The following is a 19448-nucleotide window of genomic DNA, read 5'->3' on the forward strand; positions in this document are numbered from 1 at the left end:
TTGGTGCGATATTTCGCAAATGGAAGAAACACAAAAGAACTGTCAATCTCCCTCGGCCTGGGGCTCCATGCAAGATCTCACCTCGTGGAGTTGCAATGATCATGAGAACGGTGAGGAATCAGCCCAGAACTACACGGGAGGATCTTGTCAATGATCTCAAGGCAGCTGGGACCATAGTCACCAAGAAAACAATTGGTAACACACTACGCCATGAAGGACTGAAATCCTGCAGCGCACGCAAGGTCCCCCTGCTCAAGAAAGCACATATACAGGGTCGTCTGAAGTTTGCCAATGAACATCTGAATGATTCAGAGGAGAACTGGGTGAAAGTGTTGTGGTCAGATGAGACCAAAATCGATCTCTTTGGCATCAACTCAACTCGCCGTGTTTGGAGGAGGAGGAATGCTGACTATGACCCCAAGAACACCATCCCCACCGTCAAACATGGAGGTGGAAACATTATGCTTTGGGGGTGTTTTTCTGCTAAGGGGACAGGAAAACTTCACCGCATCAAAGGGACGATGGACGGGGCCATGTACCGTCAAATCTTGGGTGAGAACCTCCTTCCCTCAGCCAGGGCATTGAAAATGGGTCGTGGATGGTATTCCAGCATGACAATGATCCAAAACACACGGCCAAGGCAACAAAGGAGTGGCTCAAGAAGAAGCACATTAAGGTCCTGGAGTGGCCTAGCCAGTCTCCAGACCTTAATCCCATAGAAAATCTGTGGTGGGAGCTGAAGGTTCGAGCTGCCAAACGTCAGCCTCGAAACCTTAATGACTTGGAGAAGATCTGCAGAAGAGGAGTGGAACAAAATCCCTCCTAAGATGTGTGCAAACCTGGAGGCCAACTACAAGAAACGTCTGACCTCTGTGATTGCCAACAATGGTTTTGCCACCAAGTACTAAGTCGTGTTTTGCAGAGGGGTCAAATACTTATTTCCCTCATTAAAATGCAAATCAATTTATAACATTTTTGACATGCGTTTTTCTTGATTTTTGTTGTTGTTATTCTGTCTCTCACTAATCAAATAAACCTACCATTAAAATTATAGACTGATCATGTCTTTGTCAGTTGGCAAACGTACAAATACTTTTTTCCCTCACTGTATGCGTACTAGTACCCGTAGTATGCGCTCCATCAGGTATATCTCACTGGTCATCCCCAAAGCCAACACCTCCTTTGGCCGCCACTCCTTCCAGTTCTCTGCTGCTAATGACTGGAACGAACTGCAAAAATCTCTGAAGCTGGAGACTCTTATCTCCCTCACTAACTTTAAGCATCAGTTGTCAGAGCAGCTTACCGATCACTGCACCTGTACACAGCCCATCTGTAATTAGCCCACCTCATCCCCATATTGTTATTTATTTTGCTCATTTGGACCCCAGTGTCTCTATTTGCACATCATCTTCTGCACATCTATCATTCCAGTGTTAAAACTAAATTGTAGTTATTTTGCACTATGGCCTATTTTTTGCCATATCTCCATAACTTACTACATTTGCACACACTGTATATAGATTTTCTATTGTGTTATTGACTGTATGTTTTTGTTTATCCCATGTGTAACTCTGTGTTTTTGTTGTTTTTATCGCACTGCTTTGCTTTATCTTGGCCAGGTTGCAGTTGTAAATGAGAACTTGTTCTCAACTGGCCTACCTGGTTAAATATAGGTGAAATTATTATTTAATTTTTTTAAAGTGTATGGGGAGAGTCTAGTTAGTGGGCATAGAGCCAGTGCAAGGGAGTCAGTGCAAAACAATTAAGATAAAGCAATAAATAATAAAGGGGGTCAATATAAATTGTCCGGGATGACATTTGATTAACTGTTCAGCAGTCTTATGGCTTGGGGATAGAAGCTGTTAAGGTGCCTTTTGGTCCCAGACTTGGCGCCCCGGTACCGCTTGCCCTCTGGTAGTGGAGAGAACAGTCTATGACTAGAGTGGCTAGAGTCTTTGACACCACCTGGTATTTTGTATTTGTATTTATTAGGGATCCCTATTAGCTGCTGCCAAGGCAGAAGCTACTCTTCCTGGGGTCCAAACATTTTAAAGCACTTACATTAAATATAAAACAAAATATAAAACAGTACATCATATGACATTATTACACAACCACCTATCTACAATACAAAATGTTTAATACCACCATACAACAATATCACAATGTGGCACCTGACCACGCTACTGAACAGTAGTCTAGGTGTGACAAAACTAGGGCCTGTAGGACCTGCGTTGTTGATAGTGTTGTTAAGAAAGCAGAGCAGCGCTTAAGTATGGACATACTTCTCCCCATCTTAGCTACTGTTGTGTCAATATGCTTTGACCATGACAGTCTAACATCCAGGGTTACTCCAAGCAGTTTAGTCTCCTCAACTTGCTCAATTTCCAGATTATTCATTATGAGATGTAGTTGAGGTTTAGGGTTTAGTGAATGATTTGACCCAAATACAATGCTTTTAGATTTGGAAATGTTCAGGACTAACTTATTCCTTGCCACCCATTCCGAAACTAACTGCAACTCTTTGTTAAGTGTTGCAGTTATTTCAGTTGCTGTAGTAGCTGACGTGTATAGTGTTGAGTCATCCGCATACATAGACACACTGGCTATACTCAAAGCCAGTGGCATGTCGTTAGTAAAGATGGAAAAAAGCAAGGGGCCTAGACAGCTGCCCTGGGGGAATTCCTGATTCTATCTGGATTATGTTTGAGAGACTTTCGTTAAAGAACACCCTCTGTGTTCTGTTAGACAAGTAACTCTTTATACACACTATAGCAGGGGGTCTAAAGCCATAACACATATGTTTTTCCAGCAGCAGACTATGATCGATAATGTCAAAAGCCGCGCTGTCTAACAAAACAGCCCCCACAATCTTTTTATCATCAATTTCTCTTAGCCAATCATCAGTCATTTGTGTAAGTGCTGTGCTTGTTGAATGGCAAGGAGTTTAGCTGAGTCATTCACACTGGAAAGAGAGATAGGAAGGACAAACACATTGAGGTACGGAATCACAGCAATGGCTATGTACACAGATACACTGGTTTATAGTACAGACACTCAATGACGCTAGACATACACTTGAGAATATAGAGAGACACACAGATATGTACAGGTGTGTGGGCATGGTATGATTTCTCCTTTTTCTCTCTCACACAGACATGCACACACAAACTCTCTGCTTCCCTTTTCCATTCTTCCATCCCTCTCCATCCCTCTCTATACTTCTCTCCTTCTCCCTCTATCCCTGTCCCTCATTCCTCTCTCTCCATCCCTACCTCAGTCTACCAGTGTTCTGAAGTGAAGTGAGGTGTGAATTATGCAGTCCAGTAGAGCAGAACAGAGTAGAAGCCTGTCCAGGGGATAATTGAATTATTCTTAATAGCAACCTCATTAAAATATTGATTCTGTGTTAGAGTTCTGGAGGAAAACAATCAATCAATGAAGATGATTAAACATGTTTTCGTAGAACAAAGCTTTTGATTGACATAGCAGCGGCCTCACTTAACCAATCACGGTTGGTGATCAGGCTATTTTCAGCGTGTGAATGTGTGTGGAAAAGAGTAAGTGAAGACTAAACAACCCTTATCAGCATAATTAATCAAGGAAACAATGTGTACATTTTAGCAGACACTCTTAATTATATCACAGCTCAGGAAAAGACCCAGATGCAGACAGTTCGGATAACAGATGTTTATTATATAAACATGGGGCAGGCAAAGGACAGGTCAAGGGCAGGTAGAGGTCGGTAGTCCAGGGCAGAGTCCGTATGGTACAGAGCGGCAGGCAGGCAGGCTCAGGGTCAGGGCCAGGCTCAGGGTCAGGGCAGGCAGAAAGATCAAAAACGGGAAAACTAGAAAACAGGGCTCAAGAAAACAGGAGTATGAAAAACATGCTGGTAGGCTTGACGAGACAAGACGAACTGGCAACAGACAAACAGAGAACACAGGTATAAATGCCCTTGGGATAATGGGGAAGATGGGCGACACCTGGAGTGAGGTGGAGACAAGCACAAAGACAGGTGAAACAGATCAGGGTGTGACAAATTAGGGTTAAGTGCCTTGCTCAAGGGCACATCGACAGATTTTTCACCTAGTCAGCTCTGGGATTCTAACCAACAACCTTCCGTTTACTGACCCAACGCGCTTAACCGCTATGCTTCGTGCCACCCTGCAATGTGTACACTGAAACAAAGAGTCACTCAACCAAATGCTCAACCAAATATCAATTCCGACATTCTTATCTATGTCTTAACCTAAGTGTCCCATGACATTATGGCCCCAGTCATAACCAGTTTGACCTCTGGCTGAACTTTGACCTCAACAGGATATTGGTATCGTTTCTCCTCAGGTCGTGTGACTGTGAACCCAGGGGCAGTGTTGGCATCTGCTCTACGCTGGACGGTGGCTGTCACTGCAAGGAAAACGTGGAGGGACAGGCGTGTGACAGGTGGCTTTTATATTGTGCTTTTCTTTCTTCAAAAAAGATAAAGGAAAAATAGCCATGTGACAGGTGACCCATGATATGCTACTGCGTCACCCGAAATAACATAATACCTCACGGTTACCATGGTAACAGTTTGTATTGTCTAGCTCTTTCATCAGTTAACAATGGTAGCTAACACTTGGTTCTGCTTCATATTGTTAGTACAGTAGTACAGTACCTTGATTCCGCCCGCTGCCATTGTTAAACAAAATATCTCTTGACATTTTATGGCACCGCTCTTTGACAAACTGTTTTGAGTCAGCATGGTAACCCATTGAAAACAGGTTCATGCTAAAAGACAAGTACATTTTTCCCAGAGTATTATACACGGTGTAAATGGTATTTTAGTAGACTTTTATTCATAGACAGTCAGGACACATACATTATCAACCAGGGACTAAGGATGGAAATTAGCTATCTAGCTAAATCTGGTGCAATGGCGTGTTGTACATGGTCCCTGACAAATAAACAAATAAATAGTGTATTCTCTGGCCCTTTTAGTGAAAATGCTTCTGAAAGGACTGAGGGGAACATGATTATTTTAGACTTTCTGTCTGTACCCAATCTTCTCTACACCCATGTTTTTATAATTATTGTTCTGCTCTCTAAAAGTTACATGATCAGACAGACAAAACACAAACAAATCACTAGTTTGATATTAGGAAAACACTCAGCCATGAGACGATCTCCTGTGTTGAATTATTTCTGCTTGTTTTCTAGCTTGTTTATTTTGTTGTGTTGTGTATTATTTCATGCTCCGTTGAACAAGCACACCTTTTCCCCTGATGTGACTTACGTAGTCCTGTTTCTGAACCCCACTCACGCACATACACAGATCCCCCTCATGCACTCTCCCACACACAAACACACACACACACACATCGCTCCTCTACACACACAAACACAACACACAACTTGTCTCCTCTATGGTCTGTCTGGAGGTTGTGATAGTGTATCACAGTGTGAGACTAGCTGAGGGGTGATTGGCCTTGGCTACCTCCCTATGCCCCAACACTGCAGCGCAGACAGCAACACATGTTCACTTGGCAGGTGGTCTCATACGACCTGACTCACAGGGCCTAGTGATGCTCTCTGAGCTTGCTCCACAATATGGAGAGATTAGCCTCAACAAGCTGCAGTGACGAAGCATATCATGATGATGTGCTTTGTGCATGTGTTGTGTGTGTGTTTGTGCAGGTGCAAGCCAGGCTCCTTCAACCTGCTGGAGAACAACCCAGCTGGCTGCATGTCATGTTTCTGCTTCGGACACTCATTGGCCTGCAGATCCTCCAATCGCCATGCAGCTGTCAACATCACTTCTGACTTCCTTGAAGGTATTCAGCCAATCATGATTATCTTGAAAGAACTGCATTCACCTAATAACTATTTGTGAATTGTGAACCCCTTATATTGTGGTTATCATCCTGTCATCGTCCCCCCCTCTGCAGACCCAGATGGCTGGTCTGGACAGTTCTCTGGGGGACAGGAGTACCCTCTGCTGTGGAAGGAAGGGGAGGTCTACCTGCTACCACTCAGTGAGGACGACCTGGGCTTCTACAGAGCTCCAGGTGAGAGAGACACAGCCGAACACACACACACACACACACACAGAGCTAATGTCAACTGTAAGGTGAGATATAAGTAGGACCTAGAGTTTTTCCAGACCATAATACATGACCAAGAAAAACTCTGGGCCCTAGAGTTTATAGGAGAAGTGTGTGCGTTTCCGGGATGAGGAACAAATACATGAAGATTGTGCTTGGAGAGAGCTCAGACATGTGAATATGTCAATCATATTACCGTCTGCCACCTGTAATACCCCTGGCTTGCTGCTCAAGATAATTCCTTTGTTTGATTAAACAATTCCCCATAGCATTGCCCCATAAGGTCATAAAGCAGTTAACTGCGACACCATTTTCTCACAGCAGACTCTTATCATGATCATTAGCATATACGATTTATAGCTGGCCCCGCTACAGGACTTAGGGGCTCCCTCTATGGTTGCATCCCAAATGTCACCCTATTCTCTATGGGCCCTGGTCAAAGGTCGTACACTAAATAGGGAATAGTTTGCCATCTGGGACATAGCCTATATATCTGGAGCCACAGTAGGAGAGAATAGGCCTGATGGAATTGGATGTCTTGGCCATGCTGGAAGAACAACAAAGTGGAAATCAGCCTTCCTAAGCTCAAGGTGGCCACTCACTGCACCAAGGACCAAGCCTAGCGAAGCAACAGTCAACAGGGATATAGAGAAGCAGAAATAGCGGAAATCCCATTAACTACCAACACACCCTGAAGGTTGTATGTTCAAACCGTCTGATCACAAAAAACAAGTTCATTTAGACAGGCGTCTTTTTAAGAACCCAAGCATGAAAAGCCTTAGATCACAGAAGACTCCTGGGAGGGAAAACAACTGGGTCCGTTCTGGGGATATTTTCTTATATGTCGTTAAGTCAACTTGGATGTGTTTAGATTGTTTATTTATTTATATGTTTAGTTTTCTGTTTTCTTGAAGCTCGTCCATCACTCCAGTGTCTCTGCAGGCCACCACATAGTGATTTGTGTTCAAGCCCATCCCCTTATCTTGCCGGCACAGCACTTGTTTCGCAGTGTAGTAAAATATGGAGATCTATTGCCCCGCCGTCGCTTTAAATGACCTCATTTTCTCCCTGACTTTTTTTTCCCTCAGTTACTTTAAAGATTAGAGCAGAGAGGCAGGCTGCAAGGATATGCACAGGATTTCTCTCTCTCTTTCTCTCTCTCCCTCTCTCTGTTTGTGCTGTAATCCTCCTGCAGCGTTTCCCGTTAAAGCGCCAGATAATTCTGAGTGACAATGCTCTGCTACCAAACAACACGGAGAGGGAAAGCAATTTCTCTGATTCTTATTAATCTATTTGTCGCCTATTTCAGTGTGTCTCTTTCTTCGCCTGGCTATGTCTAGAATCAGATCAGTTGGCGTCTTACTGTAATGAGAACAGAGAGAAGTATTGGGGATCGACGTGTTTCTACCCGGCTTCTAGAAGTACCAGGTGACACTGCAGTGCCAAGGAACACAATCCTCGATATACAATGGAGGATCACTCAGAGCATTATCCAGGGAAGTTCAGCTGGAGTCTTTCAAAGAGACAGAGAAGGCTGAGAGGGAGTTACAGAGAGTGAAAGCGAAAGTGAAAACCGAAAGCGAGAGAGAAAAAGAAAGAGCGCGTTTGTGATTACATGGTCCTCTTTCCATTTAATTTAACACCACACTTGTCCTCTTCCTCTTGGCCAAGAAAATATTGCTACTAGTTGAGACATAGTAGAAAGGTCACGTTCCTACGATGACACAGCACTTGTCAACAGATTGACCACTTGAGTGAAGCTGCCAGAGTCTATCATGGATTCCAAGCCAAAACCACTTTCCTCTACAGCCCTGCTAATCACTGACATGGCAATTCAGGTTACATGCTTCTCCTCTCCAATCCTCTATGCTCAAGGGTCCAACAGGTAGCTAACACCCCTCATCCAGAACCAGCCACCTGTGCCTTAGTGCCTGACATGGTCCAGGATCATATTCATATCTACACCAGACCATGCTGCTAACCCAGAAAACCAAGGGGGGATGTCCCCAAGAGAGGAAGGGACAGCACAAAATGACGAGGGAGAGAAAAAGAGAGAGGGACAGTTTTCAGCATACGTCCTCTGCAGTGATATTCCTGCCAAGCTTCCTGGACTGGCTGCCTCTGGGCTGGATGTGAGCCATAGAAGTACCACCGTGATCCCTGATTTGGATGTGAGCCCTAGAAGGTTTAGGACAAACCTTCACCCTGATTGGATGTGAGCCCCAGAACTTTCAGAACAAACCAGCACCCTGATCCCTGATTGGAGGTGAGCCCCATACATTTCAGGACAAACCACCACCCTGATCCCTGATTGGATGTGAGCCCTATAACTTTCAGGATAAGCAAAAACCTGATCCCTGATTGGATGTGAGTCCGAGAACGTTCAGGACAAACCACCACCCTGATCCATGATTGGATGTGAGCCCCAGAACGTTCAGTACTAACCTTCACCCTGATTGGATATGAGTCCCATAACGTTCAAGATCCCTGATCCCTGATTGGAGTCAAGAACGTTCAAGAGAAACCACCTCTCTGATCACCGCCTAACAACATCACTGACTCAGCTCACTCTGATTTAGCTTTACATGACCATTTCAGACTCTATTATTTTTTAAAGCTAACGTTGTATGTGTTACTAGGGTGTAGCATGGTCTAATAGATCCTGAATGTCTCTGTGTACCAGGTGGTCTAGCCTTTCTGCCTGTTCTCCATGTAATCATGTCCCTGGCTGTGCTGCACCTGTAGACCAGTGGTTCCCAACTCCAGTCCTTGAGTATCTCCAACAGCACACATTTTTATCGTAGCCCTGGGCAAGCACACCTGATTGAACTTGTCAACTAATCATTTGGCCCTCAATGAGTTGAATCAGGTGTTGTTTGTCCAGGGCTACAACAAACATGTGTGTTGTTGGGGGTAATGGAGGACTGGAGTTGGGAACCGCTGCTACAGACTATGTAGAGCAGGTTACTGGATTCTCTCTCTCTCTCTCTCTCTCTCTCTCTCTCTCTCTCTCTCTCTATCTCTCTCTCTCCCTCCCTCTCTCTCTCTCTCTCTCTCTCTCCCTCTCTCTCTCCCCCTCTCTCTCTCTCTCTCTCTCTCTCCCTCTCTCTCTCTCTCTCTCTCTCTCTCTCTCTCTCTCTCTCTCTCTCTCTCTCTCTCTCTCTCTCTCTCTCTCTCTCTCTCTCCGCTTGGTGAAGTTATTTGTCTGTTCAGGTATTGCTGCACAGTGGTCGATGTAAGTTACAGGCCTCCATGGGACTTAAAGTTGTTTGTGTGAGACGGCGGTTATCTAATTGAAATGGAGTTTATTTAATTGGTTTGGAGAGTCTAAACCTTCGATTGATCTCAGGGCTCCTCTACTATTCACTAAATGTGACTGGGGTGTCAGGCATCGTGACGGGGACTTTGTGTGTCACTGAAAGGAGGTCAGTGGGGTTCAGGTTGAGCACATCACAGACACACAGAGAAAAGAAAGTGAAGGATTGATCTAAAACACACACACACTCAAACATACACACACAAATAAACACACACACTCACTGCTTTCACGCACATCCTCTCTGAGTGCAATCAGAAACACTGTCATTCTTTGACTCACACAGAGGTCCACATTTAGAGCTGTTGTCTCTTTTCAATTACTCTCCTGTGCTAAAGCAATGAATATAAAATCTATTTTAATGGTAGAATGCCATCTTGATGTGATCACAGTGAGAGTTCCAGTCACCCAGTGGGTTTCTGGGGGTGAGTCATAATAAGACACTAGAGGACCAACCAGAGGGGGCAGTGCTGAGTCTTTCATCCTGTGAAACATTTTCCTGCCTGATCCCACCATCAAACCCCCATGGGGACTTATGTAGATCTGAGAGGACTGGATGAGTATAAGCAATATGGCAGTATCTACACCATGCCATCTGAGAGGTTAGGTGGAAGCTACACCATATTACTCACTTACTCAAACCTCTTAGATATACGCAAGTGCTTATGGGTTGATTTGGGATTGAGTGTCCCTGACGTAGGTCTGACATAGATTTTAAGGGTACCACGTGAATCACCTCTTGAATATCCAAAGCAAAAATGTACCGCTTGTCAGACAAAAGGGTCAGAGAAAGTCGACCAAAAGCACATCAGCCCATATACCCAGTACGTCAACCTGGGGCAGGTCAGGCGAAAACATGACAAATCTGCCCAGAGAGCAGTCATCCGGCGTGGTGGGGGTGATAAGGGCTTGTCCTGGATCAGATCAGATGTGACTGTGAGGAGAGCGGACAGCTGTGTGTGTGTGTCCACTGCAGCCCTGACACCACCAGGAGAGACCAGGATACATGACACACACCCTTACACTCAAAACGCACTACCTCAGCCAGCCAGCCAGCCACACAGACTAACAGTGGAGGCTGCACTACTGAAGCACAGACCTGGGTTAAAATACTATTTAATTGAACCAATATAAAAGTCCCAAAAGTGCAAGCCCAGTCAACCTCCAGGGAGGCTAAAGCAAATGCTCAAAGCGTTTGAAAAATGTCAAATAGTATTGGAATCAAGGGGCTATATTCAATCCGTATCGCGGAAGTTCAGCGTTACAGCGTGACTGACATTTAAAGGCAATGTTAGCGTGGTAGCAGAGACTGCATTCACGGTAAACGCTGCATATGTTGATTCAATCGGAAATTACCTTTACATTTCTATTGCGCAATCTGTAACTCTTCAGCGATGCAGATTGAATAGAGCCCCAGGTCTGCTGCAGTATCATTCATACTGTGGCAGATTATGCTGTTTTGAATTGCCTTACTGAAAAATGTCTGCCTTTTTTAAGGTGGATTACTGTTTTTATTGCTGCAATCAATCTTGAATGATGAAATGCCAGTCCACCTTTCCTTATCTATCTCATTGCTTCATTTTTACATATTTCTGCAGACAGGATCTTCTGCATCCTCCGCCTCACCCACCCAGAAGTTTTTTTTTTTCAGGGATAGTTTTTCCCATGTGTTCTTTTTATTCAAGTGTATTTGGGTTCCCTGGTTGCTGATCATTGTGTATGCAATGAGTGTGCTGGTTTGGAGAGTGTGTGCCTGTGCATGCGTGTGCGTGTGTGTGTGTAGTTCTTTGAAGTGGTGTTAATATGCTGTAATGTGCCAGAGATAAAATGAAGGGTAATTACAGCCTGACTACCACTGTGATCTCTGTGAGCTACAAGAGCCTTGGCCTTCGCACTCTACTACACACACACACGCACACACTCTCTCTCTCATAAACACCAAACGCCAGTTAAACTTGTGAAACACACAAACACTCAGTTAAGATCCCACATCTGCTGTGCATTACCAAATCCCATTCTGCTTCTCTATCCCTACTGATTGTATACCTCTCCCCTCTGTACTTATTCTCTCTCTCTCTCTCTCTCTCTCTCTCTCTCGCGCTCTCTCTCGCTCTCTCTCTCTCTCTCTCTCTCTCTCTCTCTCTCTCTCTCTGACAGGATGTGAGATAGCTAAAAGCCTGCCTGGTTATCCTCTAACCCTTTTTGTCTGTCTGTCTCCCTCCCTCCCCCCTCTCTCTGCTCCTGTAGAGAAGTTCCTGGGGAACCATCTCCTGAGCTACGGCCAGCTCCTCTCCCTGACCTTCACGGCCGAGGCTCAGTGCCTCCTCCCTCACAGTGTCACTGTGCTTCTGGAAGGATCTGGAACCACCCTGTCAGCTGACCTTTCACCCCAACCTGGACTTGTCCACCAGCCAGGCCTCGCTCCCCAGCACACCTTCACTCTCAGGTAAAACAGCACAACATTGTGTTGGTGTGGGTGTGAAATGTGTGCACGTGTGTATAAAATACTACTATGCACCTACTATTATGATACTGTACATCATATAATCATATACAAATCTGTAATACCCCCACTTACAGTACAGTGCATGAACCTCAGACTGTATGGATGAACAGTGCCATCTTCATGGCTGTATGATAAGAATGTTCATACATTCGGTTCATTCGAATATTTTGGGGCATGGTTTGCACACAGCTCTTTTTGTGCAACCGTGAGTTAGAGTGTCATTCCAGTTTATTTAATGTGTTGTGTTATGCCATTACATGTGGTGACTATGACTAGTGATGGTGTCTTGTGAAAGACTCATGTATGGTTTTGTGTGAATTGAGACAGCTTGACTAAATCAGTGAGTGGTTCTCAATACTCTCCTTGGGGACCCACAGCTCTTCTAGCAGTTGATTCAACTTGTCAATTAACACAATAACACCGATGGTATTTGAATAATATAATATGGGTGACCAGAATCTACAAAAAAATTATTCAAAAGGATCTACAAAGAACCTTTCAGATTGGGAAAGGTTCTTTATGGAACCATTATCCATAAAGGTTCTATAAAGAACCATACAAAAGGGAAGTTCAGCGTTACAGCGTGACTGACATTTAAAGGCAATGTTAGCGTGGTAGCAGAGACTGCTAAGGGGACCTTAGGAAAGGGTTCTTTATAGCACCATACTGGTTCTATTTAGAACCTTATGAGTATTGTTATTTATTGAACCTTCAATTAAAGGGTTCTACAGTATGACTTTGTGACGGACAGTGTCATGTCCTTTCTTGTGACTGCGCATAATGAGTAATGAGTTACCCCTCAACCCCCGGCCCTGGGTGAAGGGGGACTTTGGTTCCCCCCTCAGAGCAGCGGGGCCTGGGGAGAGGACTGTCATTAAGTTGGCCCTCTCTGGAGACAGGCTCCACACACGTCATTAGAGAGACAGAGATCTGGCCCTACATGCACACATGCACACAAGCATGTGCATGCAATCACACAGCATGCATACACACACACACACAAACACACACGCACATGTTCTATTGCAGGTTGATTTTCAGAATTGTTTGTTGCAATCTGTATTTTTGCATTTACATTGATTGTTTGATTAATCTTATGCTACACAAAGATAAATAACATGATTTTTCTAAACTAATCCAATCTCTTAGTAGTTGGACTTATTGCAACCCTTACTGAGATGGTTGTTTGAGTTTTGATTATTTGGGTGTTCCCATTAGCCTATCTTCCCTACCTTGGCAGTCATTCTGAATGCAGTTTGCAGGTGATAAAGAATGTCCAATTGTGGACATCCTCACTTTGGCTGGATTCCAATAGGAATTGCATATCACTCTGCCAGCCAGCATAATGTGACTTGCAGGCCTGATGTGGCCTGTGAAACAGGAGTTTCCTAACAACACTAGTTAGTGGTTAAAAGGGTTCTTGTTAGAACCTTCGTAGATGCTTCTAAGAATAACTATTCATAGAGGGTTCTATGTAAAATCATTTACAGGGGGTTCTATGAAGAACCCTGCATAGAACCAAAAAGGGTTCCTTACCTAGCACCAAAAAGGGTTCCCCTATGGGGACAAACCAAAAAACCCTATATGGTTCTACTTAGCACCTTTTTTTCTAAGAGTGCGGTATAAATTATGAATGTGCATGTCAAGTATGACTGTATTTCCAATATAAAGTGGATAGTGTCTTGGTCGAGCTAGGGTTAGCTGTTCAACAGTCTGATGGCCTGGAGGTAGAAGCATGTCTCTGAGCCTTTTTCCAAATGACTCAGAGGCTGTGTGTGCGTGTGTGAGTGTGTTTGCGTGTGCATGCATGTGTGTGTGTGTCCTTGCCTGTGTTTGTTTTCATTTGGAACGCAGACAACAACACAACACACGCTCCCCCATCCCTTGGCTATGTTCTCTTAGTGACAGATAGCATGCTGTTTGTTATGACTGTGAGCCTACGTGTGTTGTGTGAATGTGTTGAATGTGTTAACCAGGGTAAGTGGCTCTTTGTTCCCAGCAGACACCAGGATCATCTCAATCACAGAGAGTAGTGGGGTAGGTAGGGGTGTTCAAAGACTGAGGGGGTGGTTGATGGCTTCATGTTAAATAGTGTTGGATGTGTTTGCCTTTGTGGTTCTCCATTACCTCCATTACCTTATAGACTGTGGGGAGAGACAACAGGGTGGATTTTTGTTTGTTGTAAATATGTAAACAGGCTACACTATGTTTGTGTGCTCTGGTTCACTTGTTCTTCTCTTCATCTAAATGATCCTTTCTCTTCTTCTTCTTCTTCTTCTTCTTCTTCTTCTTCTTCTTCTTCTTCTTCTTCTTCTTCTTCTTCTTCTTCTTCTTCTTCTTCTTCTTCTTCTTCTTCTTCTTCTTCTTCTTCTTCTTCTTCTTCACTTCTCTTCTCTTCTTTCTCCTTTCTCTTCTCTTCCATCAGCCTCTGGCTCTCTCCTTCCCCCTGTCCCTCTGTGTCTCTATCAGTATGTGTGTGTGTCTGTCTGTATGTCTGCCTGTCTGTCTGTGTGTGGGCTCCCACCATTTACATTTACATCATTTAGCAGACGCTCTTATCCAGAGCGACTTACAAATTGGTGCATTCAACTTATGATAGCCAGTGGGACAACCACTTTTTTTTTTTTTTTATGGGGGGTGGGGGAAGAAGGATTACTTTATACTATTCCAGGTATTCCTTAAAGAGGTTGGGTTTCAAGTGTCTCCGGAAGGTGGTCAGTGACTCCGCAGTCCTGGCGTCGTGGGGGAGCTTTTTCCACCATTGGGGTGCCAGAGCAGCGAATAGCTTTGACCACATGCTTAACCCAGACCTCCAGTGGTTTCCTGGTCCACTGATGATGTTCCTCTCATCCTAGCAGCAGCTTAATTACAGGCCCAGCGTCTCTGTTCTGTCGGGCTCTGATTGGAACCAAAATGGCTGCTGCCCCATAGGGAAGACATGGCAGAGAGTTCTCTCACTTTCACAGCAACTCCTGCTTATCACTACACGGCAGGAAGCAACAGCTCCATTACCTGGGGCTTTGAGGCTGTGTTTGTAATTGTCTCCCTTTATGACTATGTAAGGTCTAGGGGCCAGGGAACGGGACCCTCTGCAGAGAGGGAGAGGAGAGGACTGTGTGGTCCACAGACTGGACACACATGCACGCTAGAGGCCTTCACTGGTCCAAAAAGTAGGACCTGTTCCGAAACATGCATAAATAAATTTTTTTAATTTAGAGACCCGTTCCGAACGGACCCGAGGACAACTAGACCGTTCAGTTTAGACCTGGTTGGATCCAGACCCAGTCCAATCCGAGTGAGAGAAGCAGCAGAAAAGTCCATTTTAAGCTACTTTATTAACCGGAGTTGATAAAGCACGAGGGAGAGGAGGTAGAGAGAGGTGAGGCTCTAGCAGGGGCCGTGCTGTGTGTGTAGTCTACTGTGAGTGTGAGGGAGTGACACGGAGAGACAAGAGACAGCAACCAACCATGCCGACTCACGCTATCAAATCAAATCAAATGTTATTTGTCACATGTGCCGAATACAACACCTTACAGTGAAATGCTTACAAGCCCTTAACCAACAATGCAGTTTTAAGAAAGAATACCTGTCACGAGAATTTCTATCTCTAATTCAACCTAAGCTTGAATCATTACCAGAGGTTGTAAGGCTCTGGTTTTAATCATAAAAGATTCAAGGTCCACAACCAGCAAGAATTATCTGTATTTTTTTTCATGGAGAGCTCTGGCGCCAAAAACCCATACTGTTTTATACCCCTTGACACACAAAGGCACTTTGCTCCGCCCACCTTTAGGAGGCTTTTTTTTTACCCGTTTTCTCAGTCCCCTTCACCCTGGAATGTTTAGTCCCGCCCCCCTCTGTTAGTGGGTTGCCACTACATTATAACTCTAACACCGTTCACACATTTATACTGTATTTGGGGTGAAATCCTTTAGTCATTATTCTTAAAATACAAATTAATCTAACAATACCTAAAAAATAAGGTTTGGTAGACTATCAGCTGCCTAAGCTAGGTTATTTATCATCCAATATGATTACGTAGTACCTGTCTTGACTGCATAAAACCGGGAGAAGCTAGTTAAGCTAGCTAGCTAAGCTAATTGAGGCTACATGTGCTTTCTCGTTCTACACAGTTAAAAACAACAAAACATTTAGAATACTAAGTAGCAGCCTACCTGTTGGCTCTTGGTCGTTGTAGCCTATCCTTCTCCTTTAACTTTTAATTCCATCATTTTAATTCCATCTTCCATTGATTAGATATTTCCTAACTTTTGCCCCACTCGGAGGCTCTATTACTGTAGCCTGTTGCCGCTTTGATGACTTATGATTGGCTAACAACAACAACAACAAGCTATACGCGCCACTCTCATGAAAAGCAAGTGCAGCAGCATAACTTATATACTTTTTCTCCCTCTCTCTACAACAGCAGTCACGTTTGGATCAGTACGGGTCCTTCCGGACAACCCTTATGGAAAAAAAAATGAATTTCACATGTGAAAACGTGATCTTGTGTAATCTGTTGTGATCTCATGTGATCACACGTGATGTAATGTGAAAATGTAATAAGATGTGATAGCATGTGAAGCAAAATGTGATAACGTAAAACTATACTTGTGACATCTCAGCACATGGGAGAACATGATCTCATGTGAAATGAATGTGAAATAAATGTGACATGGGGATGCAAAATGTCAACATGTGATACCATGACATTTTACTTTAAAAGGCATAATTGACATTAATTCAATTGAACCCATAACAGTCTACGCCCTGTGTAAGCTGGGTGTGGGGGGTTCTACTAAGCTATATGGAACTGTTTTAAGAAGGTCATACCAAGGATCATTTAGCTACTTGATTTTGAATTTTAAAACTCCTTCAAGTATAAAAAAAATATATATATACAGTGAGGGAAAAAAGTATTTGATCCCCTGCTGATTTTGTACGTTTGCACACTGACAAAGAAATTATCAGTCTATAATTTTAATGGTAGGTTTAGTTGAACAGTGAGAGACAGAATAACAACAAAAAAATCCAGAAAAAAACATGTCAAAAATGTTATAAATTGATTTGCATTTTAATAAGGGAAATAAGTATTTGACCCCCTGTCAATCAGAAAGATTTCTGGCTCCCAGGTGTCTTTTATACAGGTAACGAGCTGAGATTAGGAGCACACTCTTAAAGGGAGTGCTCCTAATCTCAGTTTGTTACCTGTATAAAAGACACCTGTCCACAGAAGCATTCAATCAATCAGATTCCAAACTCTTCACCATGGTCAAGACCAAAGACCTCTCTGAGGATGTCAGGGACAAGATTGTAGACCTACACAAGGCTGAAATGGGCTACAAGACCATCGCCAAGCAGCTTGGTGAGAAGGTGACAACAGTTGGTGCGATTATTCGCAAATGGAAGAAACACAAAATAACTGTCAATCTCCATCGGCCTGGGGCTCCATGCAAGATCTCACCTCGTGGAGTTGCAATGATCATGAGAATGGTGAGGAATCAGCCCAGAACTACACGGGAGGATCTTGTCAATGATCTCAAGGCAGCTGGGACCATAGTCACCAAGAAAACAATTGGTAACACACTACGCCGTGGAGGACTGAAATCCTGCAGCACCCGCAAGGTCCCCCTGCTCAAGAAAGCACATATACAGGCCCGTCTGAAGTTTGCCAATGAACATCTGAATGATTCTGAGGAGAACTGGGTGAAAGTGTTGTGGTCAGATGAGACCAAAATCGAGCTCTTTGGCATCAACTCAACTCGTCATCTTTGGAGGAGGAGGAATGCTGCCTATGACCCCAAGAACACCATCCCCACCGTCAAACATGGAGGTGGAAACATTATGCTTTGGGGGTGTTTTTCTGCTAAGGGGACAGGACAACTTCACCGCATCAAAGGGATGATGGACAGGGCCATGTACCGTCAAATCTTGGGTGAGAACCTCCTTCCCTCAGCCAGGGCATTGAAAATGGATGGGTATTCCAGCATGACAATGACCCAAAACACATGGCCAAGGCAACAAAGGAGTGGCTCTAGAAGAGCACATTAAGGTCCTGGAGTGGCCTAGCCAGTCTCCAGACCTTAATCCCATAGGAAATCTGTGGAGGGAGCTGAAGGTTCAAGTTGCCAAACGTCAGCCTTGAAACCTTAATGACTTGGAGAAGATCAGCAAAGGAGTGGGACAAAATCCCTCCTGAGATGTGTGCAAACCTGGTGGCCAACTGCAAAGAAACATCTGACCTCTGTGATTGCCAACAAGGGTTTTGCCACCAAGTACTAAGTCATGTTTTGCAGAGGGGTCAAATACTTATTTCCCTCATTAAAATGCAAAGCAATTTATAACATTTTTGACAAACGTTTTTCTGGATTTTTTTGTTGTTATTCTGTCTCTCACTGTTCAAATAAACCTATCATTAAAATTATAGACTGATCATGTCTTTGTCAGTGGGCAAACGTACAAAATCAGCAGGGGATCAAATACTTTTTTCCCTCACTGTATATATATACAGTGCCTTCGGAAAGTATTCAGACCCCTTGACTTATTCCACATTTTGTGACGTTAAAGCCTTATTCTAAATAGATTCTCAGCAATCTACACACCCATAATGACGAAGCAAATGGTGACCAAGAACCCGATGGTCACTCTGACAGAGCTCTAGACTTCTTCTGTGGTGATGGGAGAACCTTCCAGAAGGACAACCATCTCTGCAGCACTCCACCAATCAGGCCTTTTTGGTAGAGTGGCCAGACGGAAGCCAGACGGAAGACTTCAGACCATGAGAAACAACTTTCTCTGATCTGATGAAACCAGGATAGAACTCGTTGGCCTGAATGCCAAGTGCCACGTCTGGAGGAAACCTGGCATCATCCCTACGGTGAAGTATGGTGGTGGCAGCATCATCCTGTTTTTCAGCGGCAGGGACTGGGAGACTAGTCAGGATCAAGGCAAAGATGAACGGAGCAAAGTACAGAGAGATGAAAACCTGCTCCAGAGCGCTCAGGACCTCAGACAGGACCTTCACCTTCCAACAGGACCACGACCCTAAGTACACAGCCAAGACAACGCAGGAGTTGCTTCGGGACAAGTCTCTGAATGTCTTTGAGTGGCCCAGCCAGAGCCCGGACTTGAAACCAATCGAACACCTCTGGAGAGACCTGAAAAAAGCTGTGCAGCAACGCTCCCCATCCAACCTGACAGTGCTTGAGATGATCTGCAGAGAGGAATGGGAGAAACTCCCCAAATACATGTGTGCCAAGCTTGTAGTGTCATACCCAAGAAGACGTGAGGCTGTAATTGCTGCCAAAGGTGCTTCAACAAAGTACTGAGTAAAGGGTCTGAATACTTATGTAAATGTGATATTTCAGTTTTGTATTTTTAATAAATTTGCCAACATTTATAAAAACCTGTTTTTGCTTTGTCATTATGGGGTATTGTGTGTAGATTGATAAGGAAAACATATAATTTAATCAATTTTAGAATAAGGCTGTAACGTAACAAAATGTGGAAAAAGTAAAGGGCTCTTAGTACTTTCCGAATG

General features: G+C 44.1%; 1 protein-coding gene across 1 annotated transcript in view; it reads left to right on the forward strand.

Annotated features, from left to right (window-relative positions):
- The window catches only part of LOC121541497 (laminin subunit gamma-3), a 224050-nt gene that overhangs the window by 105126 nt on the left and 99476 nt on the right, over positions 1–19448 (forward strand). The window contains exons 7-10 of the mRNA XM_041850554.2: positions 4348–4446; positions 5680–5816; positions 5931–6050; positions 11650–11848. Of these exons, the coding sequence (XP_041706488.1) occupies positions 4348–4446; positions 5680–5816; positions 5931–6050; positions 11650–11848 (555 nt within the window). The remainder of the gene's footprint in view (positions 1–4347; positions 4447–5679; positions 5817–5930; positions 6051–11649; positions 11849–19448) is intronic.

Source organism: Coregonus clupeaformis, chromosome 27, assembly GCF_020615455.1.
Source record: "Coregonus clupeaformis isolate EN_2021a chromosome 27, ASM2061545v1, whole genome shotgun sequence".
NCBI lineage: Eukaryota > Metazoa > Chordata > Actinopteri > Salmoniformes > Salmonidae > Coregonus > Coregonus clupeaformis.